Raw genomic sequence first — 18,323 nt, forward strand, 5'->3', positions numbered from 1 at the left:
CATAGCTTTTGGCAGAAAAAAGAAAAGACTTACCTAGGTAAAATTGGCTGAAAGTATGGCAGAGCAGGTCTTGATGCGTATGCCCATCCGTGTGCTTGCCGAAGCCGAACTGACTGCAACACATTTAACTCTGACCCACCATGGTGGCTGGCATATCCTGAACTTTCACCACTTTAAACAAGACAACTTTCAGCCCTCAGCATTGTATTAAAACACTGTACAAAACACTCAAAATTTGTTTCAGTGCCATCCACGGACAACATCAGTCGCCATTCACCAGGCCAGTAAAAACAGAATAGATAATAGCTTCAAACCCATGTAGTCAGAGTTACTAGGTCTGCACCTCAAAACAAAATCCAGGTGACATTCACCACGCCAGTAAAAAACAGGTACTTAGGTAACGTAACAGCTTCAAATCTGGTAACATGTTGGTCGGACTTTACACTACCATATTTACATGGAATAATATGATACCAAACAATAGTGCAACCATTCTGGACAACAAAAGTGTATGATAAAATTAATTTAGAATACTCTGGCAGCATGATTTACGAGCACAGGCAGGTGTTACCTACCAGCCTTCTCAATGCTCGTAAAACCAGCATTGTAGTTTTGATTTTACCTTACATGATAACACACTTGGCTGCAATGGCACATTTAATTTAATACTGTGAAAAGACCAGTTATAACCACTTCACAAGCATAATTGCACCTCATGCCGACATCCTTTTCCAAAGACAGTCAGCAGCGTCTTTCGTCAAAACTGGAAGATAAATCCCCTTTCAACTGTTAACATCAAAAATATTTCTTCATGGTGTGACTGTGATCTCCATATGGAAACCTTGCAGGAAAAGAATTAATGTCAATTGTCAGCTCTTCAAATTTCTTTGGACTTTAACTTGCAGTACCATATCCAGTTTGCTTTGATATTTTGTTTTTTATTCAATGTTGAAGTTGAACACAAAGCTCCAGATATAGCAGGCAGCTTGATCATCTTCGGCCTTGGTATAATATCAGTCCAAGTTCCAGTCCAGTGGTGGGTATCTTCTAATATTCCAATTAAAATGAAAAGCAATAGGCTTTCTCATCAGCGCCGACGACGGATTTCACGTTGATAAACAAGGGAGCTCAAGGTCAGCAAAACTCGGGTTCAAGGAATGGCGGGCGTTGAAATGACTGCTGACGTCATCAAAAAACCGCTAATGGTTAAGAGATAGGGACTAAGCTGGTCCCACCCTGCAAGTAAAGGGAAGAAATTTCTTGAACACCATAAAGCTGCGGGGGTTGCGACCAGGATAAATGGTGGTTTCTGAGCCTGGCCGCAAACTTGGCTATCTCAACTCAAAACTAATGTTAAGGTGGGATGGTCCCTTTAAGCCGTTCTCGTTCGTGGCACTGAGTAACATATCAAGTCTCTGGGATAAGTGAAGCACATGGGTCTTAGACCTTGACCCTGGTGATGATCTACCTGATGGCATGACAGTGAAGTAAATTATTTTATATGACAACCAGTGAAAACTAAGGCAACCGTGTTAAAACAGCACTGTTAAAGGGACAGTATCATCGAAAAAAATCAATGTATGGAGCTGATTTTTTTTTTTTACTAGCATTTCTTATTTTTCTGAATCAGAAAAACATAGTTTGAGGACCGAACTCGGTGAAAAATATTGCAACCACATTTCATTTTCATGATTCATTTTCATGAGCGAACCACCACTATACAAGCATGGCCGCCAGTTTGGAAGCATGCAAAATTACTACAGAACTGGCGCAGATAATACATTATTGACGCTACGCTTACGCGGTCGTTCTTCTGATTGAGTTGTCCTTAGGGAGAGGTAGCCTTAGGTATTGCCTATAAAAATATCACGTGACAATTGGAGGGAGTGACAATTGGACGTGACAATTGACAATGGGAGAAAATATCACGTGACAATCACGTGATAAACGTGATACATTGGAGGGAGATTGTGATTCAAGCTGGAGGAATTCCTTTGTTGAGCCGCTAGAATCCGAAAGAAACAGCGGAAATTGCCTACGACTATTTAATGAATTTAACGGTGATGAATAAGTGCGAAAAACGTTTTGGCTTTATAAAATTTGATGAAATGACCAGGGTAAAAGTTTTATTACTGGCGGTCAACTCAAAACGGCGCAAACATTTAAACAGTGAAGATAGTGAAGCACGATTCAAAGTGTAGTACACCTTTCGTACTTTGAGCAGCGATAGCGGGATAACGGTGTGGAGCTTCGAGGATCGGTCTTCAGTTCCCGGACCAGAAAGGTGGGGCCTATGCAATGTCAAATTTCATCAAAATGGTGATACTGTCCCTTTAATGGAACGAATCGAGGAACGGTGCAGTGACATCAAAGGTCATGTCTCAACAATGTCAACATCTTTGTGTTACTGCTCGGTCGCAAATCACCGCTGCACCTTCGTGGGTGGGTGGGAGCGTCGGGGGGCTGATGTCAACTCTGTAGACCAACAGTGCCGACACCAGATGCTCGGGGCGGGTACACAGACCGTGCAGAGGCGAGCTTGACGTGCAGTGCAGGGGCACACACATGTGACAAACGATCTGTTTGGTCGTACGGCCAAACAACACCACTGACGACACGATTAAACCTTCCGGTGGTTGTTTTGAATGGCGTGAGAAGGCGACATGCGGCCAGTCGAGCGAAAACTGACGCATCTGCGGCGGTTGCAAGTCGCATAGTTGAGGGTTTGACCACCGGCGGACATTGTGCCCAGCAGTCGTGGCGAGCCGTGCATGTCACTGTAAGGGTATGATTCAAGAAATGGCTGGCGATTCACCAAACCACGGAACGTATTGCTGTTAGCCGACAATGTGTGAGAACCAGGAAGAAAGTCTCACGGCAGCCGCAATAAAAGCAAACCAAGCGCTGAAATCTGACCACAACTGCACAGCAGCATGCACAAATCAAGGATGTGAGCCAATTTCATTTAAAAACTTCGATTATCGAGATATTCAACAGGCCAACAGCTTTCTACAACAGGCAGATTCCAAAGCGGCATCGCTCTTCGCCTATCTCGCTAACGAGCTTCGTCAGCCGTCATATCATTGCCGTGTCTCCGCTCCCGTACTACTGATGTCTTGTTGCGGGACTATTACTGGCCATTGCAGACGGACTAAGGAAGGAGGCAGGGCGCGTGACCTTGCCCGAGGCGGGGACACGCGTCAGTGGGCACAGTGCGTAGTTTTGGCCGCACCCGCGGCGGAGCCGGGGCGTGGCGGAGACGAAGGCGGAGCTGGGGGAGGAGGGTTGGGTGCGTTGGATGGGTCTGCACGACTCGATTCAATGTCGCATGGCTGGGGGACATGATAAGAGTGACAAAAACCAGAAGATAGTGCATGGGAGAAGTGAAGAGCATTGTGATGTTAAACCAAAAGCCAAATGAAAGATTAACCAAACCAGAACCGCTAATGAGCGGATTCTCGAGGAATTGCATCTACATTAAAGCATACAGACAGCTGAGAACATCGACGGGAAGCTGAAGCCATGTGAAAAGCGAACGGAGGATGCAGGAAAACGGCCAGAAGAGGGAAATACTCGTCCGAGAGGGCGATCGGAAAAAATGTTAGAAATTTCCTTCCACTAACAAAGAACGTCGAATAAGAAACGAGCTGCTGGGAGTAGGTATCTTGTATTTGACGCTTTCTCCCACGGTAGAGCATTTGGCGCAGGATACAAAGGCCCTGTTTGAAGTTCCGTTATTATGCAAGATTTCGTTTGGTTTGTTTTCAGGAAGATTATGCAATACAGGTGGACCACAAACATAATTTTCACCAATGTATGCCCCACACTGGGAGAATGGCGGCCCAACCGTCTCTGCGGCCTGCTCCCCATGGTGGATTGTTTGTGAAGGTAATCATCAACACTGGAGTGGAGATCGTCACTATCTGAACCCCCGTCGTTTCGGGCGTGCTTCCGTCAGTAACCTTTCCTCGTCAAAAGGGCACAGTTTAATCACAAATGCTACTGCATGGTCCATGGATTTGATTTATGTGAGAGCTCGATAATCCTATTCCAATCAATAAACGTTTTCAAAAAGCTGCACTTTGTAACCAATCATCAGAGAGGTAAATACATTGCACCTCTGAGAAATATCATGCAACAGGTAATAGTCAAGGTGGCGAATAAGAACTAAGAAGCACCGCATTCACAAATGGGCCGATTTCAGCCGAACATAATGAGCGCATTAGCAGATGTGATGGTATCTCTCTTCCGGTCGCGAACCATCCCATCGCTGATGAATACGCTGACCCGAACGGGAGAGACAGCGGCAGGTCGACAACAATCCCCCACAGCGACACACCGCGAACAATCTCAGACAGCGACACACCGCGAACAATCCGGCCTGGCACGGAACAATACCCGGTGGGTAGTGCCGAGGAAAGTGATCGCGGTCGCCGGTCAGTGGTCACTTTCCAGTGGCACTCTCACAAGTCACACGGGGCGGCGGCTGGGCCTGCACTGACCGACCGGAAGGGCTGATAGGCAACTATCTGTGTGAGGCATAAGCAGGGAGTACAATTTGAATGATAGGAAAAAAGACAGGGAGTAGAAGCTAAAGTAATGATACTTGGAACGGATACAACGAACGCCAATGTGCGTTCGAGACAGTGAGAGAGAGGGGGGAGAGGGAGAGGGAGAGGGGAGAGGAAGGGAGGAATACATTTTAGACATCAAGTCGATGATTTGGCAGCAGCAATGAGTATGTCTATCGTGTTTGATTCGAGCTCGTTTGTAACTGATAACGTATTCCTACATTTTTCCCAGATCAGGCACCAGCTATCGAATTGCCTCCCGACACTCTGCATGCAGTTAATTAACGCCGTCCCGGCCACAGGATGCTCCCGCGGCGTCTGATCCAGCCTGGGAAGGGCTGGCCTGCGGCCGAGCTGCGTGAGGGAAGGAGGCTCCGTCGGCCGCCGCATTCCGACCTCCATAGGAATCAGAGAGTATCTCGGCGGCTTTGTGGTCGACGATACTATCACAAAGCGCAGGGCGATGCTGCAGATCGTGAGAAACCAGGAATATGGAAGAATGTGTGCGATTCCACAATGAAACCGTATGTAAATGAGTTTCATGGAAACCACTTAATGCTGGGAAACTTCGCAGCATGTTACAGTGACACGCTAAGCATGGATTCAGAATTCTTCCGGCATGTAAAACAATGCTAAAAACAAGAATCTTTAATAGGAACTCCAAAGCCGACCACATATGAAAAATCTTACAGATGTCTAACTCGATGTGATGCACCTAATCTCCATTAGCCCAGTGCCGAATCCCGAATATTTAGAACACATGTCTCACAAAGACCTGCTAAAACACTCACACATCTCTACCTAGCGGCACTTGAACAGGGGGCAAGTGTTCAGCTTTAGTTCCAGCTTCTCTAAACCACCCAGAAGGCAGAAACTCACCTGTGAGGCGCTCCGACTCCGACGGATCTTGCGGGCCTTGTTCAGCATGAAGGTCCGCACCGCCTGGGGCGTCCTTCCTATGTGGCTCATCAGAGTTTCATCCTTCGTGAAGACCGACTGCATCTTGACCACCACTTTTCACCGAACTTCACTTTACAGCGAATTTCAACGCTTACGCACTGGTAAAGCCAAATGACCGGCTTTTATAAATTTTAGGCATCCATCTTCATTTGAATCAACGCTATCTGCGGCGTTTATACAAATTTCACTCAAAATAAATTATTTTGTTTGTGCAATCTGTTGGAAAAGATTAACATCGGTTATAGTGGCATACCCATTTTCTTGCGTTCAGCACCAAACGAGCGTTTATGGACGTGAGCGTTCAGTCGTTCAGTCGAACTGGACCAATCATCGTGCACGCATTTTTTAATGTTTCCTCACAGACACAACAATCGAGTTTCACGCCTGCTGCGAGGCGGGTTAGGCGCAAAAACTACTCCAGTTCCCAGCAGGACATCCCTTTCGAATCCATTGTGTGCGCTGTGTGCCCGCTCAGTTAAAAACCGTCCGTAATTGATCGAAGAGGGCGAGGAAGAAAGTGGCCTTTGCGCTCTCCTCCGTCGGCCCCGGTCGGAGTCGGAGACTGCAGTGCCGACGGTGCGCTAACACCAGCCACGGCTGGACCTGGCCACACCCAGCTACTCATGTCCATAGCCAATTTGAGTCACAGTTGTGACCGAAGGTCGGACAGGCCTATTTCAATCCATGACTGAGCTCAGTTACAGCTTGAAGGTCACACGTAGGTTCAGCGAATCAAAGCAAAAATATACTATGTCGAGCGACGATGAGCGAAATCTGTGACAGCAGAAACGAGGGCGATATTTGACAAAGTCACCGCAGAGATATTCGATCCACAGCCGCGCCCAGTCGAGCTGTGACAGAGACCTGTCAACAGGTGAGCCATCACCACTGAATGCCTTCCGACGAGAGAGCTGAGACGGCTGCTTCCGGCTCCCAAGATAGCCGCTGCACCGCTGAGACACGGAGCAGGCCGCGGCAGCGGACGGCTCCGCCGAGTTGTCTTTCAGGAGGAAGTGGCGGAGACAGACACTCCGTTGTCTCTCCAAACAGGCCGCCCGTGTGCAGGTCTGGGATCGTATGGCCTCCGGGAGGAGAGGTGGCATGGCCTGTAGTGTGACTGGGATGCTCCGCATTCCACAAGCCAAGTGATTATGCTTGTAGGAGCTGAACGCAGCGTTTCCTCAATCCTTGCAGTTTGGACCAACATCACAGAATTCCGTACCAAATCTGGGTTATTCACGCACCATCGAACACGTTTAACGCCAGTCGGTATAGCCCCAAAAAAGTCACTGGGTCACCTAGCCGGCTGACCTTTCCCGACATCACGTTCCACCTTCACCAGCTCTACCCAGCACCACCGCTCACCCGGCCCGGTCACCACGCGTCAGCTGCGTGCGGGCTCGTCACCACGTCCGGCGGCCGGTGTTGCATGCGACCTATCGCAGCCGGGGATCGCGGCTCGACATTCTGCGGGGACAGCGCCCGTGACCGGTGACATCAGCCGGTTCACGGCACCGGCGCCACACTGACGTGGCCCTCTGCGGTGATGTGGGAGGTATGTGTGATGTGTGTGATGCGTGACTGCTGTGGTTTTGTGACAGAGATGCGTAACGATGAACCTCGGGATATGATTGAGGGCGGTGCACCGTTCGGAGTAGCGGTTAGTCATGTTGACATAGTTGAACAGCTGAAGGGAGAGTCAAGTGTTTGCCCGTCTGAAATACAGTCTAGAGCTTGAGCCCAAATCCAGAGCCTTGAATAGCGAGGAGACACAGATGGAAATGACACGTGCTGACAGAGCAGAGGATAAACCAAACAGAGTGCTTCGTCACAGAGCAAGACACGCTCACAGACGAACGAAGCGACACGCGTGGGGTCAGAGGTCATCCCGAGCCAGTCGGGCACGCGCTCCGATCACCCTCGCCCTCGCTCGATGACAGGCGTCTGTGACGTCACCAGCACAGGGCACCAGCGCTGCACGCGCTCCGCAACTGTCGACACGGCGCAAAATGACGTCATGCAGTTACAGAACCGACGCGAAATCGGGTCGCGCGTTCGTCCACTCTTAGGAGAACGGGCTGTCGATGAGTCGCGCGGCACCGCACGAGGGGCGCTCGGGAGGGAGGGTGGTGTGCAGACTGTGTGACAGTCTGGGTCGGCCAGACACGCCGCAGGTCGGCCTGCAGCCAGCCGGTGCCGTCAGCCGGCGGCGGCCACGGCGGCCCACATGTGGCGGCAGCTGCCAGATCGCGTGCAGTGCCGACCGCCGGCTGCGCACTGCGTCGCTGGCGACGCAAAGGGTGGACGACAGGGCTGCAGAGAAAGAGAAAGCGACATCCTGCTGCTCGGAAATGTCACATAGCAGCTGAGACCTGCCGCTGCAGCTGGCGGGCAGGTATGACAGAAAAGCAGGCACCGCGCGCCTGACACTGGGCGTGGAACCGGACAGCATGCATACCAGACTGACAGTAGACCGAGCGACAGCAGACCGGCCGAATGACAGACCGGCCACGGGCTGAGCTCTGCAAATGACGGGCGGGGACCGGACCAGGCCGTCACCAAGGTAGACGGGTCCAAACTGGTTTAGCGGACCCAGTTGAACCTCGGTCCCGGTCGATTCTGGGTGTCCACGAACAGGTGAAGAGGTCGACAGGTGATCAGCCTCCAGGGAGGCGCCGATTAGCGCAGGCCAGCGCGGCGTTTGACAAGGTCATGACCTGGCGTTTACATAACCACCGAGTGACACCGGAGCCGGCCGTGGGAGCGGCGTGTTTCCGCCAGAGACGGCCGGTCACTGCCACCCCGTCAGTGAAACACGACACCACGTCTCCGCCCGTCCCTTGGCAGCGTTTCCAGCCCTCCCCTTCCTCCCCGGCCTCTGCCCCGGCAGCAGCGACCATAGACTGCGGCCCGGAAAATGAAAGTTGATCGTCGGGGGCCAAATATACCGGCGGCGCGACCCTCTGAAATATTAATTTCCCCTGTGTCTCGTCAAGTGTGCCCGGCAAATCGGCGGCTTTCACCTCACATGGGAAAACAACCAACGTCGCCGTGACTGATGGCGTGCCACGCCGCGTCAGAGCGCATCCCGCCGTGTCTCCTGGCGTCTTCCCGCCTCTTGTCGCGCTCTTGTCTCTTTCGTGCGACAGAGCACGACTGAGACATACGGTGATACAGCAGTACGGAATGCAGCCGAAGTCCATTACGTCTCGGTCCAGCGTCAAAACAGACCATCACCGTTGGAACAACGCGGTCGCTGCTTGCGTGTGATGGCAAGCTGGCTGCCGTTATCCAAGCGACACGGTGAGGAAGCGATTTCTAATGTTGTGGTCATATGTTGTCTTCAACTCGACTCAAGTGTCAGCGAACAACATGGTATCACCATTTCATGTCCGCTAAGCGACTGTTTCAATGACCGCATATCACCATAACTATCACCTGGCGTCACCTCACACATCATGTGGCCACATCACACCGCTCACACCGCTGTGACTGACGTGACTCACGGACCGCCCCACGTGCCGGCACCGTGCCGGAGATAGAGAGATGAGCGGTGGTGCGAACGACGAGCTGCCGATGACGCGGCCGTCCGTCTTCAGCCGTCGGTCGGCCGTCGGCTCACGTCGTCGGGGCGTCGACCACACCCCAACGTCGCGGTCGACGGGGCTGACGACCCGGGCGGACGTGAAAGCCGGTCGGCGCGGTCGCGGACCCGGCCCTGCCATCACCGGCGGCTGTCACGACAGAGGAAAACCGACAGTGCAGCCGACAGAGGCCAGACGAAGTCACGGAAACGATGTCAGTGTCAGCAGCACCGGTACCACAAACGGGTGCGTCTGGAGCTGGACTTTGTGCGGGCACAGTGATTGAAAATTAAAAAAGGAAAGAGCTTAGCATTGATGCTAAAGCCAAAGCTTGATGTAGTCCAGATACGGAAAGTTTACGATTTATATAACTATTTCAGCCTAAAATTACTTCATCTGACAGACTGACAGACCTCCCCCATCTGTCACCGTGTGTCGGACTACGTCACGTGTCACACGTGATCCCGAGTGGCACCCTTCACGACACGATCGATACCGCCACCCTGGCTGTCAGGTCAGCCGGACGCGGCCACCTGTGACTGCGCCGACGGCCCGCATCCTTCCCGTTCCACCTCAGCAGGAACCTGACGACCTCCAAAGATGAACTGAACAGATCCGATGGCCTCAAATGGCAACCTAAAGGCTTGGACCGGCCTTTGACGACAGAGCTGTTAGCCTGACCTCGTGGCTGAGGCCGAGGTCATGCTCCACTGATTGCTGGCGGTTTGAGACCGACACAACACATATAACCGAGTCACTGATGCGGAAACAAACCTCATCGAGCCATCCCGGTCGACATTCCGTCGTCCCCGCTTCTACACATGCAGATTCGGGCAGCTTGCCACCTGTCTCCTTAGTATCCCGTGAACCGAAACGGCCAGTGTCCCATCGAGACAGCAGATGCTGCAACGATGACGTCAGCGAGCCACCTCCGTGAGCCACTGCGACGAACGGGCACCGGGAGCGGGGCGGCCGTCACACGAGCCGTTACTTGGGTCACGTCTGTGTGTCGCCACATCTTCTCGCAGGTGACACCCCGTCACGGCGTGTGTCGTGACGCCACGTAGTGTCGTCACGAACTCGTGTCGTCACGGAATCAAGCCCGTCACACGGCAGATGCGGCGCCATGAGCCGAGATGGGACGATATGAGGTGGACACGATCAGGGGCGAGCCACGCTGGCGCTTCAGTTCGGCAGGTGCAGACAAAGGCCAGGTCAAAACACCGGATACTGCAATTCCGGGCGAATACACAATTCACAAATGGCCGACCACTTGTGAGGCCGCGAAAATTCTGTGCGATTTTATGGACAAAATATCAGTGATGTTATAACGAGGACGATCGGGCACATTTCCCATCATTACCATTGCGAAAGTCTGGTTTCCAAATTGGCGGAATGCTCTGGAAAAGCAGAAATGCGCCGCACACTACCTGTTGCGACAGTCTCGTCATTCACCTAAGGCGGCGGCGTCTCCGGATCCGCCTTGTAGGCGGTCTGTGACGACCGCCGGCAGCCGGCCCGTGACGGCGGCGTTACGCAGCGCGCGCGTCACGTCACGGGCGCGAAACCCGTCAGGCTGGGTGTCTCAAGGCCTCGTATTGTTCCCCTTTCGTCCGGGAGCGCTCTGTAACCCGCTCTGTCGCGTTGGACCGGTTCAGAGTGCCGCGGTGTCGAGCCGGGCCGCACCAGCGAACGGGGAACGACGGCTCTTTGTGGCGCGCACAATACAGATCGTTCCCCCGGCAGCGGCGCCTTAGTTTGGGTGACAAATGATGGGGTGATTAATGGTGAAGTTGGCGTCATACCGCTACTATCAACTGCCAGAGGATGGCGGCATGGTGTGGTAAGGTATGGCCATACCACCGGTCCTGTGATGTCCAGCCCGACACCGCGGCTGCTCCATAGATGCCTCCTCAGGAAAGCGTGTTGAGCCTATCAGTGAAGCCCTGCCTTTGTGGGTCAATAAGCCCGGCTGGACAACACGGCACCGCCGAAGCGGAAGACCGCGCCGCCGGGGGGCTGGGGAAGTGGGCCGGTGGGGACGGATGCCGACGACCGGCGCCTGTGGCGGGCCTGCACGCTGCCAAACTCGGATGTGCTAATTTGATGGCAATTTGATTGCAAAGCACCACTGCGTGTGTCGCTGCAGCGCGTCTGTGCGCAGCTCAGCAGGACGATCCGTCACCCGTCGGACCAACTGCAAAGCTGCACACCAAACCACTCACGCAGTTTATCAATTATCTCCACATGCACCCACGCAAGGCCGGAGATTGTCAGTTGGCCTACCGCGAACTGCGCTCCCCGCGCACTCACGTCGTACTGCTCGTCCACACTCACACGTCCTTCACAACTCCGAGAGAGCGCACCGGGCGCCGGCACATAGACGCACGGAGACACACACCTTCACCGCCCAGCACCTGTCGCGCGACTGCTGCCCGCCCGCCCGGCCGGCGCCGCCTCCGCCGCCTCACCGCCCGCCCGGCCGGTCCGGTCCGGTCCGGTCCGCCGCCGGCGGCCGGGCGGGCCGTCAGCGGGAAAGAACCCGAGACGGGCCGGGCGGCAAAACAGGGGAGGTAAAAATACCGGCCCAGCCTCGCGGGGGAGGAGGAGGCCACGGAGAGTCGGCACAGGTGCCACCGTGGTGTGAGGGCAGCACGGCAGAGAAGAGTACATAACGCAGGGTAACGACCCCGGTCTCGGGTCGCCGAGCAAAAGTCGCACTTTTCTGCAACAGACAAATGAGTGCAGCTTATGGGGATATACACGCGCCCTCAAAAGCGCACTTTATTGACTGATGACCAGCAAATGGTGGTGGCTTAGCCCGTCTGGATGAGAGATGGATGACATCGTATGATGAATGAGAGCTTTGAAAGGCACCGCTACAGAGCTGGGGGCGCATTGAACCCCTTCGATATTAATAGGTGGGAAGCCTGGGGTCGTCACAAGCCGACCCAGTGCATTTGCAATGCATTGAGGATTTCCCGATGGGCCAGGCCGGTGCGAGTACAAATGGAAATGGTATTCGGGAATAATCGGCAGCCTTGCCAGTTGCCATGCAAGGGAGTTCGGTGGGGTTGGGAGTGTCGCCACGGTTACACATCGTTTGTTGTGATATTGCTGCATCGCGACACACTTTGGCCGCATTTTTGTCAATGAAAGCATCGCATAGTCATGTCATATCTCCATGACTAAGCGCTACTGGTAAATAGAAACAGGAAATGTAGGTGAGTTTATACAAAGTTTATACAAGTTTGCATAGTTATTGTGGTCGTGTATAATTTCAAAGTAGCTGCTATGATTTATGTTAGGTAAATAGAGAGAGAGAGAGAGAGAGAGAGAGAGAGAGAGAGAGGGGGGGAGAGAGAGAGAGAGAGAGAGGAGAGAGAGAGAATGAGGGAAAGAGCGAGGGAAAGTAAGAGAGAAAAGACGTCTTCAGCATTCGGCATTTTCGAGCTTGGTAAAACCCAAAATTCTTACAGAGTAAAACCCAACTACTTGTAGACCTATGAGGGACACCATGCTGAAGACGCTTTACTACAACCGTTACGAGTAAACGCATCCCGTGGAGCTACAATGAGCCATGAAGTTACTGGAGGCTCACCGCGCGGGAACTTATATGCTTTCAGACTGGGGGGCACACCATAATAGAGATCAACTTAAGGTACCCCCAAATCCAGTTTTCTCGCCGGTTTTAGGCCACTTATTTTTTGGCCCTTGGCTTTTTCAACAAAGAAGAAAACATTTGCAAAAAAAAGTGTGATATTCCGTCTTAAAGTTGTCCACGGCCCCAGACTTGGGGGGGCAAGCTGCTCTCACTGCCCCCCCCCCCCCCGGTTCCCGCGCCTATGGGCTCACCTCGCCTCAATAGCCTCAATGCCTATAGCCTCCTCCAGCTGCACGACCTACGTGCATGGACAGCTCGGCTCTCGGAAGGATGACTGGCCAATGTTAACGCGCTAATTATACATAAAACGACTAGCCGACCGGTTTGGCTGCTGATTCACAAAACGGCCAGGTCAGCGTGATAAAAACTACAGGCATCAGATCGACTCCTGCGCTGAATCATATTCGGATTTGATAACAGTGGACTCAAAAACCGGTTTGTGGATTGAATCACAGCCCGGTGTTGGGTACGCAAGACGCACACAAATCCCTGGAATGACCTGAAGAGTTACCTGGAATACACTGTAGCGAGCATAGTTAGTTGCCTATCGGTAGCTATCGCAGAATTCCACACCAAAGGGGCATCACCAGGTGAGAAGTATAGGCACTATAAAATGTTGGATTTTGGGCCATACGTCACTTAAATAGGCAGCATGCTTAGGAACTAGTTCAGCTCAGTTTAGCTTCGTTTAGCTGTGCTCAGTTTACGCTCTGCAAGATAGGTAGCATGCCATATACACAATAACGCAAACTTCTTAACAAAAGTAGGGTCACCGTCTATGCCGTGACGACGTTGAACTGAAGTCATTCCTTTGTTTGTGGTTATTCCGCTAGTCTCTGCATAACAGGAAAACTCAGCCTCTTTGTCCCTGCTCAATGTATAACACGTATGTGGTTCAATTTACTTACAGCATTTACATTATTAGAAAGCCTACAAGCCGCCGGAATAAACGACAAAGCACAATGGCAGGTTATGAGCTCACCAATCTGACTGCTCCTACAGCCATGAGCCAACCCGCTCGCGTATGCACAGAAAATAAGAACAAATGCCTGTAATAGGTACTTTTATTACGGTAGGTAAGTAATTGGGGCAAACGCGTTACAGTTGCCAAGGAAGAAAATGATGTAGGCACCAAAGCATTTACAACACGCAGCTTTTCTACCTATTATCCCAGTCACTCCCTTGCGAGATTCGTAGGTTGGTATGTAACAAATGATAGATGTCTTTTCTAAGGCGAAGAAAAAAATAATGCAAACGTAATTATTTATTACAAATGCTTATTTACCGATGCTTGAAAAAGGGTAAAAAAGAAAGAAAAAATACATTAAATCATTCGAACACTGAAGCCAACATGCACAATTTGTCCCAGTCGCGTTGTGGTCAGGATGTGTCCATTTAGCCCGGCACCGGTGGCAGTTTTTCCGTCCAATCTCCCGCTACTGCCACTGGACACGCTCAGATCCACGAGCTGACCCGCATAGCGCATGGGAAGCCCACGGATTACCGGTCTTACCAAGGCCAGGTAGCCTTTTAAGTTGTATCACGGTTCCCTGTCTATACGTGCTGCCAGTGCGCGTCCAGGGATAGATAGGCCACTGACCATAGATCATTCAATGGCGCTAGGAGACTCCACATGACAACCGTCACAATCCACCCCATGCTGAACTATCGTGACCCTCGCAGCTGCTTGTGGCCTCACACTTCCCTCACGTGGCGCACTCTTTCCGCCTGTGACACTTCACAGCTGTACGTGCCGCCACGTGACAGCCCCGTGCCGCCACGTGACAGCCCCGTGCCGCCACGTGACAGCCCCGTGCCCCGTGACGGCCTGGTGGCCTCTATGTGAGTCCCTCTGTCCGCTCTCTCTATCACGCTTGGTCGGTCAAAGGACTTGTCCAATGTCCAATGACCGTTCATTAGCGTAGGCAGGTCGCGCGGACCATTGATGTACCGCATGGGATGGGATGCATGACTGCCGAACCGCCAACGGCAAACTGCGTTCATCTATACCTAAGTAAAAAAAAAAACATTTTAAACGACTAGTTCCCGTGGTCATTGTACTTACTTCCACCATCCAACTTCTCAAAATATGTAAGTTTAGATCAAAGTAGCACCACAATGAAGCAAACAAAGACAGACAAATTATTTCCGGCTACAGAATAACATTACATCATCGAGTGCCACAAAGAGGCCTCGTGCCAAACCAGAGCGCACACGTCACCCCGGCGGCTTTGGCAACAGTGGGAGCTGTTGGTGGGCTGCAAACTGGCTGGAAAACCACGGGGGCCAGCCGCCATCCGAGCGGCCGAGTCCCCCGCGCCTGTCTCAGTCTGGGACGGGAATAGCCGACCACCTGCCCTTGAATAGCTGCCGGATGGCTGCTCGCTGTAAACGGCATGGCAATCAGCCGTAATTGCAGCTGCATACGGCCCGTAGTGGACCGTCATGGAGTGTGGAGGTGAGGGGTACCGTGCGTCACCCTCTATCGGCCCCTCGCATGGCTGGAGTTAGTTTAGGCGCGGAGCCCCGTGAAAAGTCAACAAACAGGGGTGCGTGGGGAAAACAACCGCCGCCCCTGTCATATGATAGGGTCAGCAAAGGCGTGAGAAAGACATGCGCATGCCAAGGTTGTAGCCTAGGGTCGACTGTAGGTGCTAACCTTACGTTAGACGGCACTGGAATTCACGGCATGCAGGTCTGAGTCGGATTTGTGTGCATCATGCTGCAGGGACTGAGGGAGAAACTGCGCTCTCATGAAACCTCCGGGTTTTATTGGACGATCATAAATGCCACATTGCGTGAACAGTAAACCGGCGGATATGGATTGTCCGTGTGAACTCGCAACAGCGAGCCGGTGTTTATCTCGTGACTGACCTTCACAGGAGTGGTGCTGGCGGATGAGGAGCGACGGCGCAGCTTTCCCAGGAGACCTCCGCCCTTCTCCTGACTCTTGACGGGAGTCTCCTGACTCCTGGTGGACTCCGGGGTGTTTCCAGGAGTGTCCCGGATGGATGTATCCTGAATCCAGACATCTGGCTCCAGACTCACCGGTCCTTCCTGATTGTCCCTCACGGTCTCCATGGTAACCAGTACCAAACAAACAGCAGTCACGTCTCTCTACTCAGTCCTCGCACCACACTTTGTCCTCAGCTCAGAGAGTCCGCCTCTACTCAACACAGCACCAGCACTGAATGTTTTGCGGCTCCCTCGCCTCAGTTCACCAATCAGCACATTACTGTGCTCACACAGCTCAGGCAGACGGTACTAACCGACGCGTGCACCACACTGTGCACTGCGCTGTGTGCACGCCGCCTGTGCACGCCGCTCGCCCCTGCCGCCGGCCCTCTGTGCACGCTCCACGCCGGCCGGCCGGACGCCACCAACTGATGCCCGCCGCCCGGCGCGCTCCCCGCCGCCCGGCGCGCTCCCCGCCGCCGAGTGCTGAGGGCGGACACGTGATTCCAGCTCCGGCGGGGGCGGGGGGAGCGCCGGGGGAGGGGTGCGGGTGAGTCAGTCAGAGCGGCCCGTCCTCCCCGCGGCCTCGCCTGGCATCCCGGCGCTGCAGCCTCCCTCTGTACCCCTCCCCTTCCCCAGTTGGCCAGGCCCGGCGCGGTGGGATGGAATGACATGACACACGGCGAGATAGGGCACGGTGTGATGTGGCTTGTCACGGTCTGACCCTGCCTAACCCGGCGCACCACGGTACGAACTGGCACAAATGGGGCGGCAGGCACAACAGAATGCACATTTTACAACACAGGACACCGCAGAATCCAAGCTTTACAACACAGGTCACCCAAACGGCACAGCACAGGCCGATATAATCTGTGACCGGACTGAAGAGACAGGGGGCGGTTCTGGACAAGGATTTTGGCACCCCTCCCCTGCACCCACCCCACCCGCTCCCTCACACCGTCATGGGAGAGTGGCGAGAGTGCCGAAGGGCGGAGAAAGAGAGAGGGGAGACGAGCTGCTAATGGTCACGAGCGCGGAACTTGGGGAGACGAGAGGGAGGAGCCGAGGCCAAGAGCGCCCCGCGGTGCACGAAAAAGGGAGTGGCGTGCACATGTGCCAAACGACTGCCTGGAACGGGGTGGGTATGCCCCGGTATGGGGCTGGTCACGTAGGTTTGGAACGGTATCACGTGGTGTCGGGCTTCTTCAATTGACTTCATGCATGAAGTGCTAAGCAAGTGCTGGGCACATGATGGTTGGATGATTTCATTCGCGCTCATTCAGCTTAGAAATATATTTATAACTGCCGATATGCCGTTCTGCTTACTATTTATTAACCCTCGCATGTGTAGGGGGGGGGGGGTCGGATGGACCCCCCCCCATGGTTTTTCGCGAATAACTCGCGTAAAAAGCGGCCGATCGCGACGAAACTTTCAGTACCCTCGCATTGATCAATTTTACACCTACCCTGTAAATTTCATGACCCTGACCCAAATGACCTTTGACCTGTGACCTCTTTTCCGAGACCATGTTTGGCCGGAATCGCGATTTCGCGTATGTCGGCTCGCACTAGCCGCGTGTTTGCAAGCTTTTTGTGGTTTCAAACGTTCAAACATGTGATTTGATGTTACTCCCGTGTGTGTCAAGGTCACCTGAAGGTCAGGTCAGGTCATTGACCTTTGGTGACCTCGGGTGACCTCGGGTCACTTTTTCGAGTTTTACATGTTTCTAGGCTAGTTTTTGGAGCTGAATTCGAATTTAGCAACCATTTGAACATTTACGAAGTAGTTTTGGTGACTTCGTAACATGTTACGAAGCTGTCAGAGGCGGTTGACACGTACTACGATTACCCGTCACGACGCCTACTGGTTGACCTGACCTGACCTGACCCGACCTGGTCTAAATGCTTCAAGACATCATCTGTGATCAAAACTAACACGATATTCGTGATCAGCACCCCGAAAAACCCCTTAGCAGCCACACTTTACGACTTTCTAACAGGTCCCGATTTTCCCGACTTTGGGTCATTGACCTGACCTGGAAGGTCAACCAATGACCTAGGACCTTAAAATTGGGTATCATCGGCTTCCTCTCGTCACGGGCAACACGCTCGCTTTTTCCGCGAAGCTCTAGCTCGATCAGGAGCCAAACGGCAAGGGGGGGGGTCCAACCGACCCCCCCCCCCCTACACATTAGAAGCTGGCAAACGCCGCACACATGCGAGGGTTAATATCGCATTGAAACACCTTGAGGAATGCTGGTAAAATGATCAATAAGCTCGCTTCTACCCAGAGTTATGCACTGCCGCTCATGGTATGGACGGATGGCAGCGCCCCATCGCCATGGGTTCCAGGTGACATCACCTCGCGGCGATAGCGGGGCCTCCCGGGGTCAAAATACCGCCGCGGGCGCTGAGGTCACCCCGCCCGATCACCAGTCACGACGACCGAGGTCACCGGCGCAGTGGGCCGGGCGCGCCGCGCTCAAACTCGACCGTCGCGCCCGGCTGGGCGGCCAGAATGCAGCCACACCCTGCCGTCCGCTCGTCCCGCCCGCCCGCGACCTCCTGCCCCCCGCCCCGCCCCCCCCC

The 18,323-nt window shown here is 53.3% G+C and overlaps 1 protein-coding gene across 2 annotated transcripts in view; it reads right to left on the reverse strand.

Moving 5' to 3' along the window:
* LOC122380721 (SAM and SH3 domain-containing protein 3-like) overlaps window positions 1-16,214 on the reverse strand; it is a 71,282-nt gene extending 55,068 nt beyond the window's left edge. Inside the window, exons 1-2 of one of the 2 annotated variants that reach the window (XM_043364128.1) lie at window positions 11,517-11,545; window positions 5,451-5,747 (exon numbers count right to left, since the gene is read on the reverse strand). In XM_043364128.1, the coding sequence (XP_043220063.1) occupies window positions 5,451-5,573 (123 nt within the window). In that variant the 5' untranslated portion in view covers window positions 5,574-5,747; window positions 11,517-11,545. Of the gene's footprint in view, window positions 1-5,450; window positions 5,748-11,516; window positions 11,546-15,653 lie in introns of those variants that run through there. The other variant, XM_043364127.1, reaches the window with a different exon arrangement.
* Between the last annotated feature and the right edge of the window lie 2,109 nt (window positions 16,215-18,323).

Source organism: Amphibalanus amphitrite, unplaced genomic scaffold (genome assembly GCF_019059575.1).
Source record: "Amphibalanus amphitrite isolate SeventyFive unplaced genomic scaffold, NRLGWU_Aamphi_draft 000105F_arrow, whole genome shotgun sequence".
NCBI lineage: Eukaryota > Metazoa > Arthropoda > Thecostraca > Balanomorpha > Balanidae > Amphibalanus > Amphibalanus amphitrite.